A 24,748-nucleotide genomic window follows, 5' to 3' on the forward strand; every position below is an offset into this window, starting at 1 on the left:
ACATTTAGTTAAAACCACTTGTCAAGTTTATAATAAACAGTATTTAATGTATTCAGTGCCCATGAGTGTTATGACAATGTTTTTAGTTCTAATATTCCAACCGACAGCCAGCCTAAGTTTTTGAAGGACCTGATCTTCTTCTTCTTTTTCTTTCGGCTGCTCCCATTAGGGGTCGCCACAGCGGATCATCCGTCTCCATACCACCCTGTCCTCTACATCTGCCTCTTTTACACCAACTACCTGCATGTCTTACCTCACCACATCCATGAACCTCCTCCTTGGTCTTCCTCTTTTCCTCCTTCCTGGTGGCTCCATCCTCAGCATTCTCCTACCAATATAATTCATGTCCCTCCTCTGCACATGTCCAAACCATCTCAATCTCGCCTCCCTCACCTTGTCACCAAAACGTCCAACATGCGCTGTCCCTCTAATAAACTCATTTCTAATCTTGTCCATCCTCGTCACTCCCAACGAAAACCTTAACATCTTCAGCTCTGCTACCTCCAGCTCCGCCTCCTGCCTTTTACTCAATGCCACTGTCTCTAATCCATACAACATCGCAGGTCTCACCACAGTCCTATAAACTTTTCCTTTCATTCTTGCAGATACTCTACTATCACAAATCACTCCTGTCACTCTTCTCCACCCACTCCACCCTGCCTGCACTCTTTTCTTCACTTCCCTAACACTCTATCCATTACTTTGCACTGTTGACCCCAGGTACCTGAACTCCTCCACCTTCTTCACCTCTTCTCCCTGTAACCGCACCCCTCCACTGCCCTCCCTCTCATTTACGCACATGTACTCTGTCTTACTCCTACTGACTTTCATTCATTTTGAAGGACCTGATAAAGTGCGTAACTGTTTGATTTTTGGGTAATTATAAAATGTGCAGGAGACGTTCAAAATGCTTCAGATTGTCAAACATTTTTACATTCAGCTGTTGCAAATTCATGAACTTGAAAATCAAGTAACTTTTTTACCAGGAAAGGAAGGGTTTTGATGCACAAAGCTGTATTATATTGTCTCTTATAACAAAAATACTTTATATACAAGTATATACATATGTATATATATATATATATATATATATATTTAAACTCATGAACATGCAGATACTGTTGTAAATTATGGAGATTTTGACTCTTATACCGTGTCTACACCAGACGTGACCGTTGACGTATCGCATCGTGCCGCAACAGCTAGAAGCTGTCTACACTGGACGCGACAAAGCGTCCATTGCAAATCCGTTTGTCCTTCCTATGAGAAGTATCACAAGTGCTTGAAGTACGTCAGAAATAGAACGAGGCATCGGTTTACTATCGGGTCACACCTCACCACATCCAATGTAGAAAACATCACTGATTATAATGGGTTCTATTGTCTTTGGTTGCGTCGCATCGCGCTGCTTTAGCTGGTTTAAACTGGTCTCCCAGCTTGGTTTAGCTTGTTTAGCTGATCAACCATTTGAAAAGTGCCCAAAGACCAAAAGACCATCTTGACTGGCATAGAAGACCAGAAAACCAGCTTAAACTGGTTTTTAGCTTTTTTTTTCTATCTCAACCAGCCCTGCAGAGCAACACTGGCAAAACATTTGGATGTGCATTTGGGGATAAACTATCAGTTTTGCACATATACTTTTGCATACAGATGTGTCTTGGTACCTGAGGAGCGGTCGCCGCAGATGGCACAGATGTGTTTGGTGAGGGAGAGGGGGGTGCACGAGGGCTGGGCTGGCACCTTCATCACACCGTTGATGCCCAGGGGCGGCTTGATATCTTCTGAGCTGCTGACAGAGTTCATGGGCGAGTTCAGCTGCAAAATATACGCAAACAAACAACACATATCATTTAAACACGTCAACATATCATCTCAAAGGCCTGGGTGAAAGCGAGCTTGAGTTCCACAAAGCCCTGACTTTTCTGTCAATTACTTCAGAATGGGGCCAGACTCGACCTGATCTCGGGTCAGCGTTGAGATTTCAGATTGATTTTGTGCCGCGAGACAGAGGTTCTCTCATCTAATTTCTCTCTCTCTCTTCCTTTCTCACAATGTAAGTACAAGAAATGGATGCTGAGTGTGTCCCCAGCCTCATTTTTTCATATCCAGCACCAGCAGTGCACATGTTCTATGCTAGAATAGCAGTAATAAAATATTTAGTGGGACAGTGGAATAAAGACGTGGTTCTGTTTCTCTCTCTTTCTTTCCAAGCTAAAATGTGTCTGGCGGGCCTCATCCAGACATTTATTTTCTCTCGCATGCGTATTTTGAATGAAAAGCACAGAGAAACTCAAAATTACTTTGGAGATGACGGCTAAAAAAAAAACTAAATTCATCACAAATGTTTATTATTCAATGTGAGTCAATGTTTTTGTGCACATTTTATTCAGTCATTCTAAGGTAATGACACAACAACTGAGCAAGAAGCAATCACAATAACAGATACATCCTGTTCATTTCACTCTACACATGTTCATTTTCAATTACACACTTTAATTATATCAGTCACACATGGGTTTTGAGTAAATGAATGTTGCCGACGGGTAGACACTCTGCCTAAGGATCCAACAGGCTGTTCTAAAAAAAAGAAAAGAAAACCCTGACAGATGCTATCTTGGCTATTATAAGAAGCGATAAGAAGCGTAGTCTCTCTGCATTGGTAACTGATGTCCACATGCATTTTAATTTCTTTTGCCATTTCATTTATAATATAGTAGATGTTTAGCCAGGGACAGATTTTTGAGAAGCTCTTAAAAGCATGACAGACTTAGTAAAGGCCTTGGGACTGTGTGCGCTCTTGGCCACGAGACAGAAACACTCATGTGAGAGCCTCCATAGTCTTGTTCTCATGCTTTAGCCAGAACACTGCTAGCAGTCAAACTAGTGAGAGAGGCCTGATAAAGACCCCATTTAGACCAAAAGGAGCATCGTCACTTCCCACTTCACACCAAGGCTGTGTGTTGATGTGAGTATGTGAGACATGCAGACTTGCTAGACTTCTGTGGAGTGCCATATAGCTAGAGGACACTGGACACAAACAGACCACTCTAGCCCTATTGAATTGCCACCACAATGTCATTTCCATCACTTTTAAAAAGATAGATTGTGTTTAACAGCATTCTGTGATGTCAACATTTCTTTAATTAAATGGCAGACTCCTTTGTCTTTCTAAGGTTTATTTCCCAGCTAGAATTTTGTGGATCTTAAACACACAATTAAATATTTTATACACTTAATTTTACACAAACGACAACAAAATATCCTGTCCAAGTGATATTTATTTTTCTTTGTTTTTAATCACACATCACGTTTCATATTTCATCTTAAGTTTTTAACTGACAGTTTTCTCCTAAACTCATACTTCATTATTACATATTATATACTCAACATATTATATACTATTATATACTCAAACTCATTATTACACTGATAACCACAACATGCCTTGAATACAGAGACTGCTGCTAATACTGAATGCTGAAACGAACAGACCAATTGCACAAAAAAGAGAAACCAAACAAACAAAAACACTCAAAGATTGAATCATTGTCAAAAACATGATAAACACTTCTGAAAACTGCTCCTCTTTCATTCTGTATGATTCATTCCATCAGTCAAAAAACTAATAGGCAAAACGCTGTGGACAAAAGCCCCTGTATTTTCACTCTGCTTGATTTATGCTGTCAGAAATGTTCATTGTCCTTGAAAAACACTGGAGGCACTCAAGGCTGTAGGGGCCGTAACAGTGCAGCCCATTCTGATGGAGAGAGGTGTTAATCATGAGCGAGCAAAGAAAGGATGGGCGGCAGTAAATTACACATGCCATCCTTTATTTGAAGGTTGTCAGTTTAAGAGAAATAAATGCCTTTTGTTATGAATTTTTGTCTGTGTCTCAAATGAAAACCTTAAAAATGCTCTAACAACATTCAAACACTCATAGGGAGAATTCACTAAGAATGAACTGAGCCTGCTGATAGAGCAATTTATTTTCACACACTAGCTGCGTTTCCATTACCCTTCAAATTGCGCAAAGTGAAATTGCGAATTGAAAATACGTCCAATGGAAACATGTCAATTTAGCAAAAACTCACATATATCGCAAAAATGTTTTTACACTCGCAATAAGGTGGTTTTTCAGGCAATTCGAAAAAGGAATATTTCGCAAAACTGCAACGGAAATTTACAGCATTTACAGGTCACCTGGCATACGTAAAAGTCGATCATGTTTTGACAGAAGACGAAACTTATTAAACTCATAAAAGACAAATGAATTACGGGATTACTGGATTCTAAACAACAAAGAAATGCCACAATTGATCAAGACCTTGAAGCAGATAGAAGGGAGAAACACCAGGAAACACCTCGTACGTGGCCACTCCCAAGTTTAAGGGGGCTTTCCTTGCCATTAATGCTTGGATAACATGCCTACGCTCCTTCGATTAAAAATAATGGCTAGAGGAGTGGCTGCGATATACGTAAACCTACGAACATCCATTGCCATGATTTTTGGAATGACTTATCGCAAGAGGAAAAAAATGTGTTTTACTCGCATAACATCGGTTAATGGAAATGCCGTCATTTCGCAATAATTTTTTACCACCTTGTTGGTCTCCACCTGGTTACCATGATCAAGAAAAGTTGAATACAAATGTCTTTTAAAATAAAGTAATCTAAAATAACATGAAATAAAGGATAAAATAACACAAAGTAAATAAATAATAATAAGAAAATATTAGTGCAATGTAGAGCATGGTGCTAGCAACGTCAAGGTCATGGGTTCAATTCCCAGGGAATGCATAAACTGATAAAATGTACACCTTGGATGCAATGTAAGTTGCTTTGGATGAAAGTGTTTGCCAAATGCATAAACATGAAATTTCTAAATCAGCGTGTAGAGTTTTCATAAAAAAAAGGAGGAATGTGAAAAATGCTGTAAAGATTGACCATGACACGATGCAAGTTTAGGTTGAAATACTGTATGCAAAAGTGACGCAACTGAATTAATTCATCCGTCAGTCTCTCACACTTGACCTATGCACACATTGTGTATTAGTTCACAAACAAAAGCAGCTGTTAAAATGAGCCTCCGTCTCCACTTCATACCTCAGTTTCTCTGTTTTGCTGGACCTCTGTAGTTCGTCTCTATCAGATGCAGAGCTGTACTATCAGAGGACTCTATCACAGTATGGCTATTTTCAACATGCAACTCAATCTGCCCAAACTCCCTCTCAATGCTGTATTTGTGTGTAGGGTTATATGTGTATGTGTGTGTGTTACAGAAGGATTAAAGGGTCTCAGTTTTGTGACTGTAAATAGAATAATCCTCCCTCCCATACATGATCACGCACTCTTCTTTGAGGGGTAGGGTGTCAGACAAGTGCCCCGAGTAAAAACAGCATGATCAGCCAGCCGTGCTGTGACACTTAAGCTGTACGGAGAGGAGGGGGCATCCCAAAAGTTCAGACACAACATGTACAAAGTACATGTACACACACACACACACACACACACACACTATGTAGACAAGTGGCTTTAAGTAGATCATTTACATTTATGTATTTGGCAGATGCTTTAATCCAAAGTGACTTGCATTGCATTCAAGGTATAGCCTACATTTCACCAGTTTTTGCATTCCTGGGTATCGAACCCATGACCTTGGCATTGCTAGCTCATACTACAGGCCTACTTTAGGATTGGATATCGAGTTTGATTTACTATTTAAAGATACGGTCCAAAAATCAAAACTTATGTAATTATATACTCAATCTCATTCCAAACCTGTTATATTAATCAGAGCTCTGAACCGGTTTAAGGAACGAAAACAACAACATTTTAAAAGGAACATGAACAAAAACAAAGTCCAAATCAAGTTTAAAGGAGTGGTTCACTTTAAAATGAAAATGACCCCATTACTCACTCTCAAGCCATACTAGGTGTATGACTTTCTTCTTTCAGACGAATACAATCAGAGTTATATTAATAAATGTCCTGGCTCTTCCAAGCTTAGCTATAATGGCAGTGGATTGAAACCAACAGATTTAAGCTCAAAAAGCTGCATCCATCCATCATAAACAAACTCCAAACGGCTCCTGTGGGTTAATAAAGGCCTTCTAAAGCAAAGCGATGAGTTTGTGTAAGAAAAATATTAATATTTAACACTTTATAAAGTAAAATAACTAGCTTCCGCCCAAATGAACATACGGATCTGACTTAAGTGTAAAGCACAACTTATGCGAGTAATGTGACGTACTGCTGATATTTACGCTACACCATGAGGCACAAGTAGACTGTGTATGGCCGTTTGGCTAGAATTTTATTTTGTGACGTGTTAAATATGAATATTTTTCTAACACAAACTCATCGCTTTGCTTCAGAAGGCCTTTATTAACCCACAGGAGCCGTTTGGAGTTTGTTTATGATGGATAGATGCACTTTTTTGAGCTTCAATCTGTTGTTTGCAATCTACTGCCATTATAAAGCTTGGAAGAGTCAGGAGGGTGAGTAAATCATGGACTAATTTTAATTTTAAAGTGAACTACTCTTTTAATAGTTGTGAACCAGAAACACTTATTTGAAATTACATTAACTGGCTAATAATGTTATTGTATCGTTCTGTTGAATATTTTAATTTAGCAGTCAACCAATCATGAATTGGTGCATTGTGCATTTTTACGTAGAAAAACAGCATAGAAGCATGAAAGATTGCTGTATGAATGGCCTCTTAACTTTTATACATTTAGATCCAACAAGATGTTATAATCCAGCATTGACTAACTGAGTGTTTTTTTGTTTTGTTTTTTTCTTAGTGGAAAGCACAAGTTTCGAACCTGTGGACTACAGGTTCAGTCTGGAGCTTTAGACTTGGTTCAAAACTCTTGTCCTAGGAAAAAACACATGAATCTGATTTCAGTTTCAGGATACAGACATGAACAATGCTTAAGGAGACATATTCTCCCACGAATGGATACATTATATGCGATAGGCACAAATGAGGCAAAGTCGACACACATCACACAAAGAGAGCAAGAGCATAAATCTGGAACCTTAGAGGAGCTTAGCTGTTCTTACCAAGCCGAAAAACAGACTTCACTCCAAAGGACACTTCAAAGGGTAACCCAAATCCCGCAGCAGCACCCTTTAACTCACGCTCTCTTCTCACAAGCAAGCAAGCAACTTCATAGAGCAGCGATCTGGAGTGGACTTCCAAATAATAAAATAAAAATTATAATTTTTTTATTATTTGATTCCACTCCAAGTTTATTTGACTATAATACATCAAGGTGTATAAGTCAAGGTTTCAAAGCCATGCATTGCAGTGATTTTACCACAGTGAAATGAAATAAAGGCCACTATTTTTCAATTGCTAATTACATTCATTTATAATAACCATTAACACAATCACTCCACTTTGGCATATATACATCTCATGTGCACATTGAAGCAATACATAGAGATGTCATAATTATGAATAGGGTTGCACGATTAATCGCAATTTCCATGTAAATCGCATTTAAATTGAGATGGCTTATTGCGATTTTGAAATCGCAAAGGCTGCGATTATTTTGTATGCGCAGCTTGTCACTGATGTACGGCTCTGTAAACGCTGCTCCATCTGAAAGCACTGAGTTTGAATCACTTATAACGTGCATATGAAAAAGCAACACACGTCAAACAGCTTTCCAAACATGAGAAGCATTTAATAACCCCTTTTCCAACAAAAGACAACATTTAATAACATGCTTTTACTCCAAACTCACTTCATGACAACAGGTGAGCATCCCTCTGTGAGATGATGTGACTTCTTACACAGAATAAGGCAGTTATTGGTCATGTTTAATCAATCAAAGCATTTCAATCTCCTGTTTATTCAGCTACAGCGATAGGGATTTCCTGGAATGATGTGCGTTAACTACTTCTGTGCGGGGCATATTTGGCATGTCTGCACGAGAGCGCCCTCTGGTGTTCAGATGGAGCAGCATTTACTACCGATCAGCCGTGCTGCACTGACAAGCTGCACATAAAATAATCGCAGCCTTTGCCAAATTGCGTACGGTTTCAGTGCGATCAATTGTGCAGCCCTAATTATGAATGCCTGCCATACAAATAATTGTGATCAATAATTAAATTTTTTGTTAAGTCAATATAAGTTTAAGCACCAGAGTATTTATTCTTCAAAATAAAATAAATTTCCATTAAGTCTTTGAAAACTTTTACCTAAATAATAAATATCGCCGCAATTGGCGAGAATCGGGGTCCAAGCACCGATGGCACATGTGGATGATTAGCAATCCAATTAAAATGTATCTTATGTTGTGCTTTTTACAACAAAATCCATCTTGAATCCTCATTGATAGTAAGAGTTTCATGAAACACATTACAGCAACACACACTTGTATCGAAAAGGGCAATTGACTTTCACAGGAAATCATTCCCTCTTACTGTTAGATAGATTAAAAGAGAAGTCAAAACACCCTCTGTAAAAATGTTTACTGTCGTAAGATATGTGATCATAATATATGTGTGGATTAATATTGAACATTTAAATTCAGATGAATCACGTGTCATAGGATGTCCGGACAAGGAAGACGACGACAAAGAAAATTTGTACAAAAAAGAAAATCAGTGCTTGGATGCCTAATAATAATAATAATAATAATAATAATAATAATAATAATAATAATTATTTCAAATACTTAATTATTCTCCTGTTATCAAAAAGCACTTGACATTATGCGCTTTTTCCATCTCATTACTCACTTTACAAATGAAAATTGAAATCATAGCCAGGATTGTCCACCGAGAGGCTACGTCACCCCGTCGTCACAACAGACTCCGACTCCAATCCACGCTTGGCTGGGATGTGTACATCAGCACATGGAAAAGCTCGACTGATAACGCTGGCCTTATCCTTATCTCTAACCACTGCAGAGCAGCGGGGCAACCTCCTTTGTCAGATAATCCACTCAACATCTGACCTCCGATCTTTCACACTCCGATCTTTTTACTCACCCTGAGTGTGACCTCATAGAGGCTGCTGTCAGTAGCGGTGTGGGAGACACATTTGGAGCCGTCCCTGTGGATTCTGCTGTCAGCGGCAGTAAGTTAGTTCTGTTTCGTATCAGCCCTAAAGGCGAGTGCCTGTGTCATTTGGGTTCTTGCAGTAAAACGCTTCTCGACAGGGTGTTCAACTCTCAAACATGCATCACTCAGCCAGATCTAAAGGCAGTTTTGGAAGTCATATCATAATGCAAACACAATCTTTTTCTATATTTGTATTTCTGGCTTCCTTAATCCTTAATGCAATATAAGTTATATATTGTATTGTACTATTACATTTCATTACATACAGTGAGGAAAATAAGTATTTGAACACCCTGTTATTTTGCAAGTTCTCCCACTTAGAAATCATGGAGGGGTCTGAAATTGTCATCGTAGGTGCATGTCCACTGTGAGACATATAATCTAAAAAAAAAAATCCAGAAATCACAATGTATGATTTTTTAACTATTTATTTGTATGATACAGCTGCAAATAAGTATTGAACACCTGAGAAAATCAATGTTAATATTTGGTACAGTAGCCTTTGTTTGCAATTACAGAGGTCAAACGTTTCCTGTAGTTTTTCACCAGGTTTGCACACACTGCAGGAGGGATTTTGGCCTACTCCTCCACACAGATCTTCTCTAGATCAGTCAGGTTTCTGGGCTGTCGCTGAGAAACACGGAGTTTGAGCTCCCTCCAAAGATTCTCTATTGGGTTTAGGTCTGGATACTGGCTAGGCCACGCCAGAACCTTGATATGCTTCTTACAGAGCCACTCCTTGGTTATCCTGGCTGTGTGCTTCGGGTCATTGTCATGTTGGAAGACCCAGCCTCGACCCATCTTCAATGCTCTAACTGAGGGAAGGAGGTTGTTCCCCAAAATCTCGCAATACATGGCCCCGGTCATCCTCTCCTTAATACAGTGCAGTCGCCCTGTCCCATGTGCAGAAAAACACCCCCAAAGCATGATGCTACCACCCCCATGCTTCACAGTAGGGATGGTGTTCTTGGGATGGTACTCATCATTCTTCTTCCTCCAAACACATTTAGTGGAATTATGACCAAAAAGTTCTATTTTGGTCTCATCTGACCACATGACTTTCTCCCATGACTCCTCTGGATCATCCAAATGGTCATTGGCAAACTTAAGACGGGCCTTGACATGTGCTGGTTTAGGCAGGGGAACCTTCCGTGCCATGCATGATTTCAAACCATGACGTCTTAGTGTATTACCAACAGTAACCTTGGAAACGGTGGTCCCAGCTCTTTTCAGGTCATTGACCAGCTCCTCCCGTGTAGTTCTGGGTTGATTTCTCACCTTTCTTAGGATCATTGAGACCCCACGAGGTGAGATCTTGCATGGAGCCCCAGTCAGAGGGAGATTGACAGTCATGTTTAGCTTCTTCCATTTTCTAATGATTGCTCCAACAGTGGACCTTTTTTCACCAAGCTGCTTGGAAAATTCCCCGTAGCCCTTTCCAGCCTTGTGGAGGTGTACAATTTTGTCTCTAGTGTCTTTGGACAGCTCTTTGGTCTTGGCCATGTTAGTAGTTGGATTCTTACTGATTGTATGGGGTGGACAGGGGTCTTTATGCAGCTAACGACCTCAAACAGGTGCATCTAATTTAGGATAATAAATGGAGTGGAGGTGGACATTTTAAAGTCAGATTAACAGGTCTTTGAGGGTCAGAATTCTAGCTGATAGACAGGTGTTCAAATACTTATTTGCAGCTGTATCATACAAATAAATAGTTAAAAAATCATATATTGTGATTTCTGGATTTTTTTTTTTAGATTATGTCTCTCACAGTGGACATGCACCTACGATGACAATTTCAGACCCCTCCATGATTTCCAAGTGGGAGAACTTGCAAAATAGCAGGGTGTTCAAATACTTATTTTCCTCACTGTATATAATATTATTGCAATTACGTGCATTATTGTTAGAGAAGCACTGTTTTTCAGCCAAATGTTAAATACATTATTTAAAAGATTTAAAAGTTAAATTTAAAGTTTTAATCATTAAATGTAACATTTACTAAAGTTCATGCTTAAAACAAGAAAAAACAAGGTAAGAAAGAAAAATGGCAATTCAAGATTAATTCTCCGAATACAATTCTTAATATCTTACACAATTTTACACTTTTTTTCTTTTCTTTTAATGGGCAAGGCAGAAATACTAAGGCTGAATCCGAAATCGCTCCCTAAACCCTCATTCATTATTCCCTACGTTAGTCCTCTAATACTGTTCACTTGAAGGAGTGATTGAAAACTAGTGAGCGAATTCGGACAGCCGTTGCGCGTACATCAGTTGTACACTTGTTATTGCAGTGCAATGTGGGATTGAATAAGTGCACTTAATAACGTCCATTATGGTTTCAGACACCACTACAAATGGATGTCCCCTCAAATAGCACCCTATTTGAGGGTATAGGGGGCGATTTCAGATTCAGACAAAGAAAACATTTTTTGCAGTGCAGATGAATACCAATGTAAAAAATATATTTAGCCTCATAGCATAATTGCCTAAGTCATATTTAAAAAAAAAAGACTTAGGCAATTATGCTATGAGGCTAACGCGTTTCTGATTATTTTTGTGAGAATGTTGAAAATGATTATCACATTGTAGCTGGTCTATTAATAATCCAAAAATATGTGAAAGTTAATTTACATTCTTTATCCCCATGCATCATTCCCATTCAACCAGGCAGTAACGCCTTTGCAGACAGTGTCTTTTAGGATTGATTGTTTTGTGTTTACACAGGCGCATGTACACATGCATGCACATGCAAAATGCATACATGAATTCTCAAAAAACCTGTGTGTATGGATAAGAAAGATTGATGTCATATCTGGTTCAGAAAGCCATTCCATCCAGTCAAAGCCAAGTATGCCTCATCATTCTCTTCAGGCCAAATGTAAATGATCTGCACACCAATTAAGACGACACCAGTGACCAACCAGTATCCTGCAGCCTCGTGCAACTCCCGTAAAGGCCAGTCCCGTGTCAAGTCAATAAAAGAAAAGCAGATCTTCAACCCACTTCTCCGTTCTGTCTGGCTCCTGCATGATGTCTGTGCTTTGGACTGTGCTGGGCCAAGACAGATTATAACTGTAGAGCAGTTTCCTCAGAAGATATGCTGTATAGTGGAATAATTGCATGGAGGCGAAACAGCTGTCAGCATCCAGAGCTAATCTCCAAGTGTGGATAATCATCACTGGAGTGCTGTGTTTGCAACAATTGCCATGTGCCTGCATTGTTAAACCAATAACGAAACATGGAGATTTGTAAATGCTGATTCTTAAAAAACTGAATACTCTAAAACTTCAAACAGAAAAACAAAACAAAAAACAAAACGAAAACCAAGCCCAACAACACTCGCAACGCGGTTCATCTTAAATCTGACGACACATCTGTAATATGGTTTGATGAAAATAACGCGTAAAACAGACAGACAGTGTTCCGCTAATGTATGCTTTTGTTGATGGATACATATTCTGGCTTCCCATTATATTACAACAGTGATGATCAAAAAACATGGACAAAACGGTCACTCTTTGTAATCTTTGTTCAATGGGAGTGCCGTATAATCAGTCATTTACACTGTCATCACCCGGGTGTTGATAGCTTGCGAGCGCAGGTGAGATCTGAACAGCACACATTGCTATCTGTTTAAACTAAACTCATTTAAGCCCTGCCAATTTAAACATTCAAGTGCAAGAAGATTCAGAAGAGAACTCGCGCGCACGCTGTGAAGATTTGTGTCTGCTCACCTGAAGCCGCGCCTCAGACAGTGCGCAAATATTGAGTTCTCTTTCAAGTCTTGAGCTTGAACGGACAAATTCACACAAAAATTATCTCAACATGCCCATCTTGGCGAGTATCCTAGCAAACATAGTAGGTTATGTCTTAAGTGAACGTAAACCGCCGAGAAAGACAACGCATGTGTACAGTATCAGTGTACTGGATCAGTGCATTATGTCAAAGTAACAGCAGCCTAATATTTTGTTTTCTGTCTGTGTTTTTAATGTTAATCAAGCAAAAAAAGACAAGGAAATTACTCACTGCTCTTTAATGAATAGCTTTTTGTAACTTTAATAGGGATTAATCTTTAATTTATAGTCTATTATGCAATGTTATTTAACATTTGATTACTTTATTCAATTTCTGTATCTGAAATCTATATTAGATCTACCTGAAAAACCTGAAAAGCACTGTTTATTTTATTTGTATCTTTGCTCTATTGTATTTATTTGTGCCGTTGCTTGTAATTAAATTATTTGTTCTTATTTTCTTTATTTTTATTTGACAGTACTTTTTTCCCTAAACATAGCACATACCGAATCGTGACCCTAAAACTGTGACACAAACCGAACCGTGAGTAATTTGAACTGCTACACCTCTAGTGATAACCACAGTGCAAAAAGACAAGTGCAAAAAAACAAGCATTCAGAGCAAACAAAATGCAAAGTAAAGGCACTGTCCTTGAGCTTGCCAGATAATGCCTCCACTCATTTCAAGGTTTTACTTGAGAAATAAACCATGAAATCTGAGAAATTTATCATCAGCTTTGTGTTTGAGGGCTATTGTGTACAAGTATCAATGGTTGCAAAAAGGAATTAACAGGCAAAATATGCAGCTCCTATCACATGGACTCTTTACAGCATCTGAGGACACAGTCACAGGTGGAGAGAGAATAAGAGTTTTTTTGGTAAAGTAAAAGTAAATGTGCATTGTGTATCTCTCCACACTGAGCAAACAATTCTTTTGTGTACCAACATCAAAATCCTCTTTTCTGCCTCTTTTGAAAATCCCCTGCAAGCTGAGCCTCCTCGAGGACATTTGAAACAACTGTTATTAAAAGCCCTCTCTCCTCCAATCACACACTCTCAGTGCGTTGTTACCCTTAAAGGGTTAGTTCACCCAAAAAGGAAAATTCTTTCAATAATTACCCATTAACCTTCATGTCGTTCCAAACCTGTAAGACTTTCGTTCATCTTAGCAACACAAATTAAGATCTTTTTGATGAAAACAGAGATTTCTGTCCCTTCATTGACAGCTATGCAACTGAAACTTTGATGCTTCAAAAAGTTCATAAAGAGATTGTAAAACTAATCCATGAATCGAGGGGTTTAGTTTTGAAATTTTCTACAGATTAACAGATTGAATTTAGTCTTTTATTCACATAAACATTCAGCAACTCACATCAGTTATGGTAAACGGAAGCTCAAGCACGTTTGAGTTTCAGCGAGAACCAATGAGGTTCATTCTTGTTACACAGCACGTTTGAGTTTCAGCGAGAACCAATGAGGTTCATTCTTGTGTTACGCAGCACGTTTGAGCTTCAGCGAGAACCAATGAGGTTCATTCTCGTGTTACGCAGCACGTTTGAGCTTCAGCGAGAACCAATGAGGTTCATTCTCGTGTTACGCAGCACGTTTGAGCCCCAGCAAGAACCAATGACCTTCATTCTTGTGTTACGCAGCACGTTTGAGCTTCAGAAAGAACCAATGAGGTTCATTCTCGTGTAACGAAGCACGTTTGAGATTTCACTCAAACGTGCTGCGTAACACGAGAATGAACCACGTTTGACGCAGCATGTCAAACGTCAAAGTTTCAGCGAGAACCAATGAGGTTCATTCTCGTGTTACGCAGCATGTTTGAGAGTTTCAGCGAGAACCAATGAGGTTCATTCTCGTGTTACGCAGCACGTTTGAGCCCCAGCGAGAACCAATGAGGTTCATTCTCGTGTTACGCAGCACGTTTGAGAGTTTCAGCGAGAACCAATGAGGTTCATTCTCGTGTTACGCAGCACGTTTGAGCCCCAGCGAGAACCAATGAGGTTCATTCTCGTGTTACGCAGCACGTTTGAGCTTCAGCGAGAACCAATGAGGTTCATTCTCGTGTTACGCAGCACGTTTGAGCCCCAGCGAGAACCAATGAGGTTCATTCTCGTGTTACGCAGCACGTTTGAGCCCCAGGGAGAACCAATGAGGTTCATTCTCGTGTTACGCAGCACGTTTGAGCTTCAGCGAGAACCAATGAGGTTCATTCTCGTGTTATGCAGCACGTTTGAGCCCCAGCGAGAACCAATGAGGTTCATTCTTGTGTTACGCAGCACGTTTGAGCTTCAGAGAGAACCAATGACGTTCATTCTTGTGTTACGCAGCACGTTTGAGCTTCAGAGAGAACCAATGACGTTCATTCTTGTGTTACGCAGCACGTTTGAGCTTCAGAGAGAACCAATGACGTTCATTCTCATGTAACGAAGCACGTTTGAGATTTCATCAAAAATGTCCTCATATGTGTTCCGAAGATGGACAAGTCTTACGGGTTTGGAACGACATGAGAGTGAGTAATTAATGACAGATTTTTCATTTTTGGGTGAACAATCCCTTTAAGAGCAGTTCACTTCTGCTTTTCTCAATAGAAGTCTATAATTTAGAAAGGATGTGTCATAGTGCATCCAGGTTTGGGTGAAAAGTTTCAAGGGAGCTGCCGTGTCCTCCTCCTCTCAGTCTCTTTTAGCTAGTGTGCACTTTGGCGCACAAAGCATATTAACAACAGTCGCCAAGAAAAGAGTTTCTGCTGCTAATGTGATGTTTGTGTTTCATATTGCATAAATATATCAGTTTGGCTCTAAACTTTGCTTGACCTTTCTTTAATAGGGGCTAATTGTTTTAGAGACTGAGCTGTACTGTAAACGCACTTCATTGCCAAACAAACCAGTCGGTCAGACCAGAGACAGCACAATGCATGATGGTTAATATGCTCTCTGTCAGAATGGAAGTTTCAACTTTCATTTAAAAAAGGTCCATGTTTGTTACAAATTAAATTACTTTGAATAAAAAGACACTGGTCATATCTAGAGATCAGAATAAATAAAATAAAAATAGAAATAAAAATAAGACTATAGAAAAAATAAGAATAAAGATTTCAGAATATCAGAGACTTGACACTTTTGAATAAAAAAAATAAAAAAATATATATAAATGAAATAAAAAACAAGACACTGGTAATATCTAGATATCATAATAAAATAAAAAACTAAGCACTAAATAAAAAAAAAAAAAAAAAAAAACTGGTTATATCTAGAGATGATAATATAATTAACCTGAACAGTGAGGAAAGACTGGGATTTTCCTACTGGCACTGAACAGGTTTACAGACAAAGTATGGAAGTAGATAAAACCAAAACTTGAAACATGATCAGTCTCTTTGATAATTTTGTTCTCTCTTTACCCTCTTCCCACAAACCTTGGGATCTGAATGTGAAATAACAAGAGAGGCATATTTTCCTCATTAGAGGCCCTGTTAAAGTATCTCAGTCAAGGCCAGAGTGTGTATTCTATCCTGCTCCCTTCACAGGCTTCAGAGAGCTGAGCAAATACTCGCTTGAAGAGGTGCTCAATTTTTCAGAATTAAAGGGTAAATTCTTCTCCATACGGTCTGCAAGTTAACTACTGGCTGCAAATTCACATAATCAGGCCTTACATTAATATTTCCCATAAAATACAAGATAAACTCTACTAGCAGATTTTTATGGCATGCTTTTGATAAACACAGAAATCATTCATACTCATACCTCCATTTTCAAATAATTGTTGTAAAAAAAACTACCAGTAAACAATAAAGTAAACAGACAATGCATTGACAGAAATGTACTTATAATTAAAATGTAAAAGTATATAAGCAAGGTTTTATTTATATAGTACTATGCTAGACAATCTAGGGTAGGTGCACTGTCAATACTTTTTATTTTATTTTTACTTATTGCAGCCCAAATTGTCCAATAATCCAGCATGTCTGTCCAGCTGATGTGAGAGAACGAGCACAGGGTTATGACCTCCAACACAGATTGACGGGCGGCACCACAGGGGTCATGGGATCAAGTACTTGCTGCTATTTAATGAATCACAGGACGACAGTGAAGGCAAGATGACAGCTCTTTCTCTCTAGACCACAACCAAACTCACATCACCACATCACCAAACAAAAAATATGTTAGAAGACTACACCAAGTCTGATATGACTAAACACAAATATCAAATAAATAAAATACACTTTTTTTTGCAACAATATTTCTTAATTTATTCCAAAGCCAGATTTTTGCCATTCTCTGCATGGTCTGAGAGTCTGACAAAAAAAACAAAACAAAAAAAAACTTTATTTTCCAATTCCAGCTATTTTTTTGTGTGTAAATATTTTTATGAACATAAGATTCAACAACTGAGACATAAGCTGAACAAATTTGACATACATTTGATGAACAGAAATGGAATAATGAGTCCCTGAACAAAGGGGGTTCATATCAAAAATAGCAGTCAGTGTGTGGTGTTTCCACCAGCTGCTTTAAGTACAACAGTGCATCTCCTGCTCAAGTCACTTGCAAATTCGTAAACACGTCTGGGGGACACATGGTTACATGTAGTTTGGCACTGAAAGGATGATCAGCTGTCCTTCCCATCTCCCTGTTGGCACTGTCTTAGGCATCTTACATTACAGACATTGCAGTTTATTGCTCTGTTCATATCTGCAGTCCTCATGCCTCCTGCAGCAGGACTATGGAATGTTCACACAGGTGATCAGGGACCCTAAGCATCTTTCTTAAAATCTTTCACCAAAACCCTAAACAGCTTCTCTTTAGTGTCCTTAGTTATTGGAACTGTGAATTGTCTAGCGCCTGTGAACTGTTAGTGTCTTATGGACTGTTCCACAGTCACACCAAAAAAACACCCTTTCCAGTAATTTTACAAAATTATCTTTAAAATACAGTATCCTGAAAAAGGGATGTTTCTTTTTTTGCTGAGTTTATATTATTTATATATATATATATATATATATATATATATATATATATATACACACCCCCCCCCCCCCGTGCTGTAAGGCAGGGCTTACAGCACGGTCTCTTTAGTCTTGACGCGCTTGAATGGTTTAAAAGCATTCACATTAATAAGAGCATGATCATACAACGCTAGTCAACGGATGACAAAAAAAACGGATACTGCGTAATTGCGTTAAATATTTTTAACGCTTTAAACTTTTTTTTTTCTTTTTTTTTTTTCGGTGCCACGGTGGGCAAGTGATGAAAACGGTGTTGCGACTGAACACCGTGTAACACCGACTATCGTAGCAAGCCTAATACACACGTATATATATATAACGTAGCCCCATAAATATCTTTAGTGGAGTTAGCTTCTTTTTATTAGGCGATTGTAGTATAGCTAACTACTTTTCAAGACTACTTTGACTATACTTTAATTGCTTTAAAATAACAGCAGTTTGAACAGCTTGAAAATAGTTTCCTCAACACTGATAATGACCTTCCAGTAACAACTTCCAGTCTTTTTAAGTACAGTACACACTGAACCGTAATAAGCCATTTAGGCGGGATTGAGAGCTAGCAAATGTTTAGGGATTCTTCTTGGGGAGACAAAGCGGCATATCCCCTTTCATTGTTGCTGGAAGTGTAAACCGAACCACGTTCTGCCTAATGTGTCCCAGCTGCTGGGAGACGGCAGGGTCCGTGCTGTGCCGAGGCTGGTGGGATTGAGGCTGACAGCGTTTGTGCCTGTGTGTGCAAGAGTGAGTCATTGCAGCTATCGCTATGGGTTGTCTCTGTCAAAACCAACCTCCCCAAGTGAAGGCAATCCGAACATTTAAAACAATTTTAGAGAAAAATCCATGAAAGCCACAATCCAACTCAAACAAATGTGTATTGAAAAAGCTTTCCAGCTCCATGTGATGGTGGATGCTGTTATGATTTAAAACTGTACACACACTAAACACAGACACATGAATCCAGACAAAACAAAAACCTATTGTTTTACACTCAGTAGGTGCCATAAAGGCAGTACAACACTTGAAATCCTGAGGTGCCGGTAAATTACAACATATATTATACATATAAATACAAATATATGAGATTAAGAGCATTTAAGCATTTATATGCCACAGGAAAAAAATTAAATAAATGAAAGAATAAAAAAGTAATAACTACAGAAATGTATATATGAATGATTGATTTAATATAATAATAAATAATAGGCTTTTAATAATATTTTTTTACATTCTTTATGGCCATTTATTATAAGTTTGGTCCTCTTGCAGGTAAAATAAATAAGTCTTACCAGGTGGTGGGTAACTAAGGACTGCATGTAAAAATGAGAGTCATAGTCAGACCCACAATTCTCTTTTATTGTCATAAAGTGCAAGTGGTTACACTGGTTGATGTTAAACCATCTTTGGACAAAATGACGATTGATCTTGACGCATGCTGTCTGTGTGTTGGGGAATTGTGTGCAGTGTGTTGCTGGGCAGTTTATGCCAGTGGGGTGCCTGTTCTGGATCCTCGGAGGTTAAATACAGAGGGACTGAGTCGCAACCCCCTTCCACCCGGCTGGGCCTGAAAACAGCCAGTCAGCCGAGTGCTAAACATAAGTGACAAATACCGTCTGACTCAAATCACCTTCCATCAGACCCCATGACTGCCTCCCACCCAGAGAGTGTCTGAATGCTGTGTAAAGATAAAACTGGTTTCTCAAGAAACATCTAACAACTGTAAGTCAATGCAATAACCAAATCTGCTCTCAAAGATTCAACAGTATTGTCCAGAGAATTGAAGCTCCAGATAAAGATGTGACTGATCATGAATGACTCATTGAAAATGTTCTAAGATGGAAATTAATGTATTAAAATATATATTTGGTGTTTGGCTTACTGGGTGGACTCTGCCAACTGTTGCTACCAAATAACAATAAGATTAAAGACACCATGAATCGTTCAAAAATGTTTTCCGTCCTGTGTCAATGCATTCTCTATTGATATCTGTATTCTCTATTGAATTGTTTTAGGTTGATTTTAATCTAAAAATATACTAATAATTTATACATTACATAGCCTATATATAATTGAATTAAAAGTAATTTAACTTGAAAAAAAAAATGTTGTATTAGCATAAGTACAAATTAACATTATTAATACATGCTGTATAAGTATCGTTCATTGCTATTTTTACGTTAACTATGGCATTAACTAATGTTATAGTATTGAACCTTTGAGTGAATTTCACCAATGTTTAGAAATACACTAGCATTTAGACCTCCAAGCACAGACTAAGTTACAAAACTCCAGTATATTGATTTTATGGGGTCTTAAACAGGACTGTGCGAGGTATGAATCTGATACGTAGCTCAGACTTAAAAAAATAAAATAAAATAAAAAAGAGAGAGAGAGAGAGAAAAAAAAAAAGTTTCAGAAATGGGAACACTATTTTACAGTGTCTGTTATACAACCTACATGTACTTACTACAGTAATAACTGTAATTCATGCATAATTACAAGCAACTAACCCTGAACACACCCTAAATATTATCTAGCAATTACATGTTGTTAATTAATTAATATTACTCAGCATTTATTTGTATAATTACACTGTAACAAGGACACCTTAATATAAAGTGTGACCTCAGAAAAGATGTGTAGAAATGAACCAATCCTGTTTCTGCGAAAAGAACAAAATCCACTTCAACTTCCTCCAACCTAACAACACTATAATTTAAAATGAGCTAAAAGCCTGGTGAAAAACCACAGTACAGTTATCAATGAGAAAACGGACGGCACTCTACAAACGTGTGTGAATTTGAGAACCATTTTACTCATGTGGATCAGGCTTTCAAAGAAAACTAGGACACTGCCAGCTTTGATGTCTTAATTGTGAGCCTCTTTTTAAATGACAAAGAGATGTGCAGGCCTATTTATGGAACAAAAGACAGATTGAGCGAAAGTATTGGAAAGAGAGAGAGCGAGAGAGAACAGTCGAGTTAAACTGAACGATTTGCAACAATGTTTAATTATGAAACATAAATACGACTTCTGAATGCAAGCGCTTCTTTAAAAACAGCTCTAAAGGATGGACTCGGACTGTGGCCCTACCTGTGGGCTGACGCTGTGGCCGTAACCCATCCCTGGTGATCCCATGGAATGTGGCCCCATGGGCGAGCTGATGACAGAGAAGGGAGAGCCCAGGCCGTTCATGGGCGAGCTGAGAGTGCTGATGGGGGAATGCAGGGACCCCGAGTGGCCTAAAGAAGTCGGGCTGAGCAGTGATGGATGCATCCCCCGGTGGGACGTGGGTGAGCTGAGAGGAGAGGACGTCACATGTCCTGAGGAGTCTGTGGGGAGAATAGTAGAAGGAAGTGATTAGAACATTTACTGCAAAAAAAAAAAAAAAAGTGTATTTCCTCTTTCCAAATATTACAGCGTGAGACAGGAAGATACAAGCCCAAAAGAGAGAGACAGACAAAGAGACCTTTTCACCCGCTAGCTAAACCTTACACTGCATGATTATTCTGAGAAAGTAACAAAAGACAGGCAGTCACATGGATGCACTGCACTTCTTAATCATCTAGCGCAGAGGTCACCAATTAGCAGATTATGAATCATTTACCATAAATTAATACAATTAGAACCATTCTTCCTCCATACGGAGAAACTGAGCTTCTAAACAGCATACAAAGCAGGTTTCATGTAAAAGGAGATGCTAGTTATGATAATAATAATGCTGCATTTTTCTTTCTTTAAAACATTTTTTTTTCTTTGCCACGGACTGTTGTGGCAAGTAAATTGTAGCTATTTTTGGTTGCTCACTTGTGGTTTGTAAAAACTTTACATTCTGCAAAGATGATTCAGATTAATTTACATTCTGAAAATCACTATATAAATAGTAATAATAAAATTGTTTAGCAATTTTATACAATTATTTTTTGCCATTTTGCTTTTAGTTGCTCACTGGTGGTTTGTAAAACAACATTATATTCAATGCAAAGCTGATTTGGAGCCATTTGAAAATAACTATAAAAATACATTTGTATTTAACTTTTTACAGTGGACAAATCCGCAGAGAGATGACTATTTAGGATTTAATATTTCTTTCTACAGTTATCTACTAAGGTTACTTAAAGGCTTCTAAAGATTTTTGTCTTAGCAACAGAAAAATCCATTTTAAATTAAAATCCATTAATTATAAATACATTTTTTTCCAGTTATGAATGATGCCTTGAAATGATGCCCCTGTGGGCTGCTCACTAGTTTCTAAAATAGAGAAGTTGATTCCTGAAACTGTTTAGAATATTTTGTTACTTTTGAATTTTCAGATCTTTACAAATTCTTAGTACCTCTAATGTAGCGTGTGTTTTTATGGACTTTGAGAACGCTTCAGAAAACATAGAGAGCGCAAGAGAACGGGAGCGAGATACAAGGTCAAGGGCCCTAAGGATGCCAACTGATTAAGTAGCAGACTCATTTTCTGCTTCCTTACTCTTCCTCCCTTCTCGCACTATCCTCCACGCTCTCGTTCTCCTTGAACTTGCCCGTCATGCTGTCAGCTGTCATGAAGAGATGATGGGGGGACATCTGTCAGTCTTGCCTGGGTGACAAGGCCATATTTCCTGTGTCCATGAATGCTTACTTTCCCTCTCTCTAACCTTGTCTTGTTCTCCTTGTACTTCGCTCACTTTCATTTACCTCACACTTATTTTACGCACCTCTTTTCTTCCTCCCCCCATCTCTCTCAGTTTTTCCTAAACCTGCAGGCTTTATCTCCATGAATCTTTCTGTATTTCATTACAGTTATTTTTCCCCCAAAGGGTTGGAGCTAAAAAAAAAAAAAAAAAGTACAGTGGTACCTAAATTGTAAAAATCAAGCGCGGCGTCAATTCTGGCAGGTCACGTTAGTCAAGCTCGCGTCAGCTGACTCTCATCTGATCCACGTCTACCTATAGGAATACGACGCCTATCACTGTATACATACATACATAAGCTCCTTCAGTATTATCACCAGCTATCACGTTTCTCAGGAGCAAATTACCCTCCTCCATCCCCAGCTCCTCCTCTCGTCAGTCAGGAATTGGCATTCTGATTATATCTGACGATAGTGGCCCTGACAAAATGGTACAATAGCCTCATCATTCAACATTTTGCAAATTATATATATATATATATATGTGTGTGTGTGTGTGTGTATATATATATATATGTGCGTGTGTGTGTATATATATATGTGTGTGTGTGTGTGTGTGTATATATATATATGTGTGTGTGTGTGTGTGTGTGTGTGTATGTGTGTGTATATATATATATATATATATATATATATATATTGAAGGGTTACAAATTTAAGAATCTATTTCAAATATGCTTCTGTACATAACATCATGGTAAAGAATCTTTTAAGGTTAAGATCTCAGCAAAGTTGCAATTTCTGTTCTCTCCTTATTGTCAGACTGATGGGATTAGCACACGAATGATTCACTGAGAATCTCACCTTTTGTTCTGCAAATGGCTTTCGGACCCAAATGGCTCTTGGAGCCTTATGCTGATTGAATTAGGATTGGCCAGACCCTCAGTCTAGGGTGTTACCTTAACCTGTATACTTAATTTGCATGCTTTGTTCAGAGTCTCCACCTCTATGTAATCCCTCCCCCTTGGAATGTATATAACTACAATGCATACTGTATTAGAGTTAGATCATGTTGGAAGTACTACAGCAACGTACAGCAGAGTTCTCAATAAAGAATAACTTCCGTTGAACGCGATCCCAACTGTCTCCTGGTCTCTGCTTCGATGAAAGAAAACTTTACAACAATATATACACAAAGGGCAGAGGATATCCATAACTGCGGAAATCTGAGTTGAGGGCACAGTGTGGGCTTGTAACTTTTTCAAATCTAAGCACAAAACAAAGACAGACAAAAAAAATAAATACTTCATGTACTTCATGACTTAATACTGTTACGCAAGCGCCGGGACTCATAACAGGCCAGTTTCATAAGGGGGCTACACAGAATATGGATGATGTATTACTCAATTAAGTGACAGTTGAGAAAAACAGCATGTCCAGTCTGTGTTTTCCAGGAGCTCTCTGTCTCCACTTGTCTGATGTCACTTCACAGTGTCTTGTGATGGATTCCAGGCCAAAAGGCACTCGAGAGGGGCGGGACGGAGTATATAAGAGAGAGAGCTTGTCAGCGGGGTATGCTAGAGTCTGCCTGCCTGCCTGCCAGATCCGCCACGCCAAACACTTCCCCAACATCCTGCCCTCCTCCGGAGCACTTCCTGCAAACACCCTGAAATTAGCTGCAGTTTCTGTCAATGCATTCATATACACATTCACACCCGCTGATTGCCAAAAAAACAGTGATTAATTAATTCTCTAATGTCACGGTGTCACATAAACAGGAAAACACGGTTTCCCGGCACATGGAAGTGAAACGTAATCATTATTCAGTCTAATGAGGGATTTATCTTGAGGTGATAAGACCCCCAGAGATGGTCTGTTTCAGAAACACTTTGATGCCAATCTGTTAGCGGACAGCTGCAACACACTGGGGACACAGCTGATCCAGGGTCAGTTTGGGAGTGTAATGCCATATCCTAACCAGCTGTTTTTTCAAAGTAAACTTTTTAAAGATTTTTTTTTCTTTTTTTTAATTGGTTACATTTTACACATATCAAGTTAACAAATACACTGAATATATATAAATATATTTTAATATTTTAAAAAATTACATTTTTAAATTTTTTATAAATCCACATTTTTATATGGATATTGTAATATTTAAAAATTCCAAAAATAAATTAATAAATTAAAAACCAGACGATCTTACTGATCCGTTAATGCACGCAGGAATGCATCTGAACATGA

At 38.5% G+C, this 24,748-nt stretch overlaps 1 protein-coding gene across 3 annotated transcripts in view; it reads right to left on the reverse strand.

Annotated features, from left to right (window-relative positions):
• rxraa (retinoid X receptor, alpha a) overlaps positions 1–24,748 on the reverse strand; it is a 113,574-nt gene that overhangs the window by 19,616 nt on the left and 69,210 nt on the right. For 2 of the 3 annotated variants that reach the window (XM_084137480.1, XM_084137479.1), the window contains exons 3-4: positions 20,980–21,218; positions 1,665–1,815 (exon numbers count right to left, since the gene is read on the reverse strand). In XM_084137480.1, coding sequence (XP_083993606.1) covers positions 1,665–1,815; positions 20,980–21,218 — 390 coding nt within the window. Of the gene's footprint in view, positions 1–1,664; positions 1,816–5,103; positions 5,260–20,979; positions 21,219–24,748 lie in introns of those variants that run through there. The other variant, XM_084137481.1, reaches the window with a different exon arrangement.

The sequence above is a fragment of the Abramis brama genome (genome assembly GCF_963993115.1).
Source record: "Abramis brama genome assembly, chromosome: 15".
Lineage (NCBI taxonomy): Eukaryota > Metazoa > Chordata > Actinopteri > Cypriniformes > Leuciscidae > Abramis > Abramis brama.